Below are 7829 nucleotides of genomic sequence, written 5' to 3'. Positions count from 1 at the left end.
GATGCTGGCGGTGATGCTGATGCAAACACCTTGTTGGGCACGCATTGCATTACCGTCACCAGGCCCGGCATCCGCGTGTCTCGAGACCGGCCGTCCAACCACATCAAAGTCAAACGCATCCCCGACCTCATGGCCCCTCTTTTGCTGACGCATTTTTCTCGGTAGTTGGGACAGGATTATTATCTCCTAGAAGGTATCTCATCTTAAGGTACCTACATCAGATATTACTAGCATTCTGTTCTTCATGCGGTTTCAGTTCCGTTGCTGGGAATGTACCTTACCTTACATGCTACGTGTAACACGCGCACGAGGAAGGAGGAGCATGCAGGGACAATGCTCGGCAACTGGCATCCACGTTCCACGTTCCTTCCCAGCTCGACCACGGGTCCGCCTCGCCAATAGAGTTTGTTTGAAACATTCTGCTCCTTTTATTATGATATCCCTCTTCTCCTCCTCCTCTTCTTTTTTTCCCTTCCCTTCTCTCTCATCCTCTTCCCCTTCGTCTCTTCTCCCTCGCCACCTCAATTGTCGTCTCTTCAACCACAGGTCGTCACGCACATTAGTACCTTCTCGTGTCTGGTGTTGTCACACCAAAATCTCATCCGACCCACGAACCTCGGCTCGGCGCCTCTCGCTGTTGACCGAGACAAAGCAAAAATTACGGGGCCCGAGGCGGCCGAAAGCGAAAAGCCCGCGCAAATCCCTGCACTCAATAAAGGCTCGGTTCCTGGATTTTCGCCTACGTACCTTATCCAGATCAAATCGCAGCTCCCCGTTCGATTGCGCATGCGCATCGTTACCGCATTCCAGCCACGCGCGACTAGATTCCGCCCGTTTTCCTTTTTCTTGTTCTTCGTCGATATACACAACCAGACGACTTGTTTCTCGTTCCCCAGGAATCTACCGATCACGCGCCCAACAAGACTTCGCAAACCGAGCCGCCGGTGTGATACCAAGTGGAGGAACCGCCAGTGCCTCGCACCGCCCTTCGGCAACCCAACTGCTGTCGCGAAGCTGCTGCGCAAGCCTCAACTCAAGAGCATACGGACACGAAACACACCGAAAACGAGATGCGTGGGCGACACCACGACCGAGCCATGTCATCTTCCAGACTTGGCGGGTTCGCCCTGACTATCCCCATCATCTCAGTTGCCGTTGGATCCATGGGTTACGCTGCATGGCGCATCGATTGGCCTGCCTTGGTGCAGTCCTTTCTGACCGGCCCCGGCCGGACATCACGGATCCTGCTGCTCTTCTTCATCATCTTCAACTGGAAGACTTTGCCTCTGGCATGGACTGTAAGTGACTCTTGCCCTCATCCTAGGCTACACCATGACTAACGAGCATGATGGGCAGTATCGCATATTCTATGCCATGCTCTACCACATGGTCTTCCGCAATGCACCAAGACTCGGCCCTCGTGCCTTATTCAAGCCCATGATCACCGAAACAAAAGCTCCGCTACTAGAGATAGACTACAACCTTCACAAGTCCAACTCGACCTACTTTGCCGACCTCGACATTTCACGAACACACCTCTGCGCCTACCTGCTGCGGCCCGCCATTCGAAACATGTCCAACAACCAGAAGACAAGGCTCGTTCGTGACCCGCGCACCCGTGAGCCTGTCAAGGGCAACTTTGCCATTGCACTGGGCTCCGTCATGTGCAGCTTTAAGCGGGAGATATCCGCCTACCAGTCCTACGAGCTCTGGAGTCGGATCGCTGCCTGGGATCGCAAGTGGGTGTACATTGTCACCTACTTTATGCCCAAAGGCGCTGCACGGCCTACCGAATGGCTCGATCCCCGCTTCGGCCGCGTCCGGACCCGAGACCACAAGGACGCCACCGGCGGATGGGAGAAGAAGATCCATGCCACAGCCATGAGCAAGTACGTTTTCAAGGTCGGCCGCTTTACTGTTCACCCCGCCATCGTGCTCGCGGACGCCGGTCTGCTGCCTCCCCGACCTGGTGGATGGCAGAGTGGCGAGAATTACCTGGGCGACGAGTCTGTTGATTTGAGCGACGTGGACCTGGCGGCGGCTGATGGCGAATGGGACTGGCGCCGCGTTGAGGCTCAACGCCGGGAGGGTATGAAGCTGGCAGCAAAGTTCCACGCTCTGGACGAACTCCACGATACGTTTGACGGCGGCAACCACGGCGCCCTGGCCAGATTCGGACCTGGCTGATAGCCATACCCATTTACGAAGCCCGCCCAGACGCAAGCCTCTCTGTTTTACCCAAACGACATCCGCCCGCCTCCCCCCTTTTCTTCTTTGATGTTTAGACCTTGATACAGCCTTGTGCGTTGGGGGTAAACTTGAGGGAAAAGATGTTTGATGATCTGAATGACACCACGATACACTAGACCAGAACTGCCGTTCGGTTACTGCTAGAATTTGGAATGAAAAAAATGGATGATAATGCCCTTGACGGGCTGTTCGTCGACACGCTAAGCTTGTCCCACAGAGAGCGATCGCCGTCGTTGTATAGTACCCGTGCTGAGCAATATATGACTCTCCTGAGAGCATCATTATGATTCCCAGCTTCCAATGTACAATTCTTCCTGCTCGTTTCTAACCTGTCCAGAGTACCCCTCGATTCGATCGTCCGCTTACAAGACCACCGTCCCCAAGAGAGCGCCAACGGCAGCAAAGGCCAGACCCATCTCGTCAGAAATCCTGCCGGCGCCCGACGTGGTTGTGGCTGCCGCTACTGCCGCTGTGGTCGTGGTCGGATCCGCATCACTCGATGTGCCGTTGACAAGGAGGCCTGCGGATTCGCAGAATTGGGCGACATTTGATGCTGTTTCTGTTTGTGGGTGACAGCCAGGCACGCGTTAGCTGCTCAAAGATGCTACGATCACGAAGTAACGGGGCAGGCAATTTCAAGGAACCCGTACGAGTCATCTGTTCGAGCGTGCAGCCTGCTTTGGCGAGGCATGGCGACACGATCTTGGTAAGCTCGTTGATCTTGGAGCATCCACAGGCGAGGTCGGTGAGGCTGCAGCCGTCCTTGGTAACGCCCTCGACGATGCAATTGATGGAACAAGGGGGGAGACTGTCGAGGAGAGTGGTAGCATTGGGGGTGGTTGTTGCGCCCGCTGTGACGGCTGCGAAGAGCAGGATGAAGAGCTGGAGGAGGGCCTTCATCCTGACTATGGTTTCGGTTCGAAGACGAGAGACGGATGCACGATCTACAGGTCGATTGTGGATATCTGAGGTTGATCGAGAGGGAGATGGGAAGAGAGAGGCGAACTCAGACCGTGTGGGACTACGAGGTTAGGTATACGACTTGACACAGCAACCCGATTCAAGGAAGGGCCCCATGGTCGGGAGACAAAACGACATCGCTCTCTTTCTCGCCCTCGGGCGCTCGCTTTCTCTTCGAACATGGCTACTACTACTACCCATCCTGCCAGCCACGATACGCAATATCACCACCCCCAACGCAAACAAGGGGGATCCATCACTAACACCGTTCCAAGCCTAAGCTGGGGAGACAATTTAGCTCACTGGTGTCCCATCACAGAGCTTAGTCCGACAAAGAGAGCTAGACTGTCGAAAGGCAGCCAATATAATTCCCGCGGACGTCTGCACTTTAACCGCGAGAGAGAGCAGAAGAAAGGTCGCCAGGGCTAGGGATGGGGGATGTGAAACCCACTACGGTTGGACGGCCTGTTGGAGTGTTAGGGGTGGGCTGGCTGGGAAAAAAAAGGATTCGAAGAAGACGGCAGAAGAAGAAAAAGCTGGGGAGGGGGGAATCCTTGTTTTGGACATGGAGGTGAGGGATCGTTCGCTCAGGTACGGCGTGCCGTGTGTGTGTGTGGATTGCAGAGTGTGGCGCATTTTGTGAAAGCTGGAAGGATTTCCCTTCTGACATCTGGAGGGTGGGCGTGAGAGTCGATTTGCTGGGTTTTATTCGACGGGACGCTGTGATTCGGCTCAGTTGGCGACATATTGGCTGTGTCATGTAACATGGCAGTGGTTGAGCGACATCCAGGAATCGACAGGCTTGACACGGCTTGTATGACGAGTGCTTGGGTGCTCTATTATTTCTTGGTACTACCTGGTGTTGGCACGTATCGTACAGTATGTAATACTAACAATTCTTCAGCATTACTCGTAACAACAAGTCCGGCTAATATCGACAAGGCCCTGGAGGCGTCAGCAAAACCCGGGAAAAGCTGGGCCCCCCCTCGATCTGCCAAACCGTCGCCGGTTGCGGCAAGCTTCTGGCGTTTCCCGTCACGCTTTTGGTCCGAGTCGCGGTAGTTTATAGCATCCTTCACCACTTTACCAGGTACCATACATAGTAAGTTGGCACAGTACTATTATGATTACAGTTGCTATAAAGCAGCCAGGGGAACTGGCGCCAAGATGTTGCAATTTCGAGGTTTTCGATCGTCCAAGGATATGCACTAGTAGTTAGGCGGCCGTTGCACGATGTTTTGGTTGGTGGCCATGAGGAGAGGGTGGATAGGGGCTTGGCGGGCAACGGGGCTGACGAGTTTATTGGTTTTGTGTCTGCCAAGGCTTCTTTTATTGTTCGTGATGATGATGATGATGATGTGTATCTCGAGCTGTGTTTGCGAGAGCCGGTTGAGGGCAAGGGGATTTGGGAGGCCCTTGTCTGGTTGGGGGTTGGGAATGTCTCGGCGTTGAGCCGGGATGCTACGCTGCCACGCTCGTAATGAGATGGCCTGGCACAATCTGCAGCTTTATGACTGGGCGTGTGTGCCTTATGATTACGAAGAGAAAAGTCTGCCTACCTTATGATGGGTGATGGAAAAGGTGAAGCTGCGAGACCAAAGCCACTCGGCGTGGACTGTAGCCCCCAAAGATGAGATACATATACCCTCCTTCGCCTAGGTACCAGGTAGGTACCCATTGTTACAAAGGTAGAGATGTCAGAAGCTCGTCAGTTGACATTGAAATATTTTTATCCGCAACGGCAAGACGTTGTCTTGACTCGGTGCTTGACTCTATATTGGTCATCATCATATGAGCTTCTGGCCATCTCCACCGTCAGGTCATCCTTCAAAGAGGGAAAAGAAACTTCCAACGAAGTTTCAGAGTGTTAAAAAAAAAAAAAGGATGTCCGTCACGACAGAGACGGCGTTTTGACGCCCCCTTTGCATCAAGAATGGGCCCCATCGAGTAACCAAGCTGCTGTGACACAGCCGGGCAATCGCATACCTATCGACCTCGACAACAAATCCTCTGCACCCGATACCACAACCGCGAAAGAACATCGAAACGTCCACCTACCATCCAACCCCTTCGTCCCCTCTCCAAACTCACCCCTATTCCCAGTCGTTGCGCTCCCAGCTCGGACTCGTATCTTCATCCATAAGCGGCCGGCAACAGAAACGAAAGGGAAAACAAGGTTCGTGCCGGAAAAAAAGAGGACAAAGAAGGACGAATTTAGCAGTAGGCAGGGCAGATGCCGCGGCTGGGCCAAGGCGCGGAGGTCAGCCGCAGTGCTTCTATGGCGGCGCGTTTCCGCATGCTCCTCGTAGAAGAGGAGACGTCCGGGGACTTTCTCCCAAAGCTTGTTTTTTGAGGTGCGAGATGCTCTTCGAAAAGAGCATCTCCGTGTGTGAGCTTCGAATGGCGATTTGTTGAGCAAAGGGGGGGTGAAGAGGAAGAAGAAAAGAAGAAAAAGCAAGAAAGCTCGGAATTTTTTTCTTTTCTTTTCTTTCTGGTGATTTTTTAGTGGAGACCTGCAAGCTGTATGTACGTAAGTAATTATGGGTCTATGCATCAAGAGAGTAACGGTATGCATCTATGCGGGCCTGTCACAACCTGGTTCAGCCTGGCAAAAGCTCACGAGCCAATCCGAGCGTCGCGTTGAGAATGCTAAGATCGCTGCCTTCGTGCCTGGAGCTGCATCTCGGCATATAACAATCATTAACGTCCCTCCCCCGGAAGAGGAAAACGCGATACTCGGGCGCAACAGCACAATCTTTGCGTGCCTTGTGCCCTTTTTCTCGATCAAGGCGAAGGAGGCAAGAGAAGGCCAAGGAAGCAAGACTGACGTCGCGCTGTCAACGCGCCGAGGACGTCGAATCGAATCCCGTGGAAGGGAAAAAATTCGTTGAGACATACACGGCCGGGAGGACTCGATCGACACGAAAGAAAGATCCATTCTCACAAACGTTCCCTCCTCGACCCTCGGAAGCTTGAATCGCCATCGTAGCCATGGCTAGCCTCTTTGGCTCGGCGGCCTCGAGCGCCTCTGCGTCGACAACCGTGGGCGATCTGAAGCAGGACGTCGCGCTCAGCGACCCGCCGACGGACAGCATCTCGGACCTGGCCTTTTCGCCGGCGCCCAACACGCCCGATTTCCTGGCGATTTCCAGCTGGGACAACAAGGTCCGCATCTACGAGATTGCGCAGAACGGGCAGAGCCAGGGACGGCACGCGTACGAGCACAGTCAGCCCGTGCTGGGCGTTGACTTTTCAAAGGTGAGCAACGGAGGCTTGAGGGAGTATTGTTCTTAGTGGCTTGAAGTGGACGGATTAGAGGGCGGTGGAAAGAAGATGAAGGCCTCAATTGATGTTATGTTGAGATTGATGCTGATTCCAGGGAAATTGCAGGACGGCACAAAAGTAGCCTCGGCCGGTGCGGACAAGAACGTCAAGGTGTGCGATCTGGCGTCCCAGCAGGACATTGTCATTGGCACGCACGACATGCCCGTACGGAGCGTCCGCTTCTTTGACAGCGGCAGCGGCACCATGGTGGTCTCGGGCTCGTGGGACAAGACGGTCAAGTACTGGGACCTGCGGCAGCAGGGGCCGGCGGCGACGCTGGCCTGCCAGGAGCGCGTGTACACCATGGACGTGCAGCAGAACCTGCTCGTCATTGGCACCGCGGATCGGTACATCAACGTGGTCGACCTCAAAAACCCGACCAAGTTCTACAAGACGCTGCAGAGCCCGCTTAAGTGGCAGACGAGAGTCGTCAGCTGCTTCCCCGACTCGACGGGCTTTGCTATCGGTAGTATCGAGGGCCGTTGTGCCATTCAATACGTGGAGGAAAAGGACGCCTCGTGAGTTGCCCTCTTGTCTTTTGGCTTCCTTGTCAATTGTCTTTGTTGCGTCATCACTCGCGCTAATACCTTGCTCTCTGCTTTCAGGTCCAACTTTTCATTCAAGTGCCATCGCGACCCGGTCGTCAACAACGTGGTCAACGTGCACGCCGTCAACGACATCTCCTTCCACCCCGTACACGGCACCTTTAGCACGGCGGGATCCGACGGCACGTTCCACTTCTGGGACAAGGACGCCAAGCACCGGCTCAAGGGATACCCCAACGTGGGCGGCAGCATCACGGCGACGACGTTCAACAAGACGGGAAGCATCTTTGCCTACGCCATTAGCTATGACTGGAGCAAGGGCTTCCAGCACAACACGCAGAGCTACCCGATCAAGGTGATGCTGCATCCGGTGAACAATGACGAGTGCAAGCCCAGGCCGTCGGCCAAGAAGAGGTAAAAGGCGGGAGAAGCGACGGGGAGATGATGGTACATAATAACGGATGCGTCTATGGACGAAGGGGCAGTGGAGGAGAAAAGAAGAGGATGTGTACTGGCTGATGAGGCTGATGAGGGTGATGAGGGGAACGAGGGGGAACGAGGGCAAGATTGGTTTTTATCAGGACAAGCAAGGACAAACAGAAAGACCTTATCAACGACGCTTTTCCTTTTGATGTTTTACACAAGTTATATAGGCTCTACAATCCTGTCAGGCAGATCCTGGAAGAACAAGCAACCAAGCAACCAGCAAGAGGATCGCTTTTCAGCACGGCAATAGCGATTTGAAATGAG

At 54.2% G+C, this 7829-nt stretch overlaps 3 protein-coding genes across 3 annotated transcripts; 2 read left to right on the top strand and 1 right to left on the bottom strand.

Moving 5' to 3' along the window:
* Positions 1 to 1097: 1097 nt before the first annotated feature.
* TRIREDRAFT_71119 (uncharacterized protein) lies at positions 1098 to 2187 on the top strand (the record flags this gene model as incomplete). The annotated part of the gene is made up of 2 exons (XM_006969943.1): positions 1098 to 1298; positions 1357 to 2187. 2 exons carry the CDS (start codon positions 1098 to 1100, stop codon positions 2185 to 2187), a joined length of 1032 nt encoding a protein of 343 aa, XP_006970005.1.
* A 312-nt stretch (positions 2188 to 2499) lies between these two features.
* Positions 2500 to 3179, bottom strand: TRIREDRAFT_124295 (cell wall protein). Its single transcript, XM_006969937.1, has 2 exons — positions 2901 to 3179; positions 2500 to 2809 (listed from the first exon to the last, which is right to left on the bottom strand). Exons 1-2 carry the CDS (start codon positions 3148 to 3150, stop codon positions 2613 to 2615), a joined length of 447 nt encoding a protein of 148 aa, XP_006969999.1. The 5' UTR covers positions 3151 to 3179; the 3' UTR covers positions 2500 to 2612.
* A 2730-nt stretch (positions 3180 to 5909) lies between these two features.
* On the top strand, positions 5910 to 7600 carry TRIREDRAFT_82668 (uncharacterized protein). The gene is made up of 3 exons (XM_006969942.1): positions 5910 to 6468; positions 6601 to 7052; positions 7140 to 7600. The coding sequence occupies exons 1-3, from the start codon at positions 6202 to 6204 to the stop codon at positions 7495 to 7497; spliced, it is 1077 nt and encodes a 358-aa protein (XP_006970004.1). The 5' UTR covers positions 5910 to 6201; the 3' UTR covers positions 7498 to 7600.
* Positions 7601 to 7829: the final 229 nt, after the last annotated feature.

This window comes from Trichoderma reesei (assembly GCF_000167675.1).
Source record: "Trichoderma reesei QM6a unplaced genomic scaffold TRIREscaffold_54, whole genome shotgun sequence".
In the NCBI taxonomy this organism is placed as follows: domain Eukaryota; kingdom Fungi; phylum Ascomycota; class Sordariomycetes; order Hypocreales; family Hypocreaceae; genus Trichoderma; species Trichoderma reesei.
The sequence above is the reverse complement of the archived record's forward strand: the minus strand, read 5'-3'. Positions and strand labels throughout refer to the sequence as shown.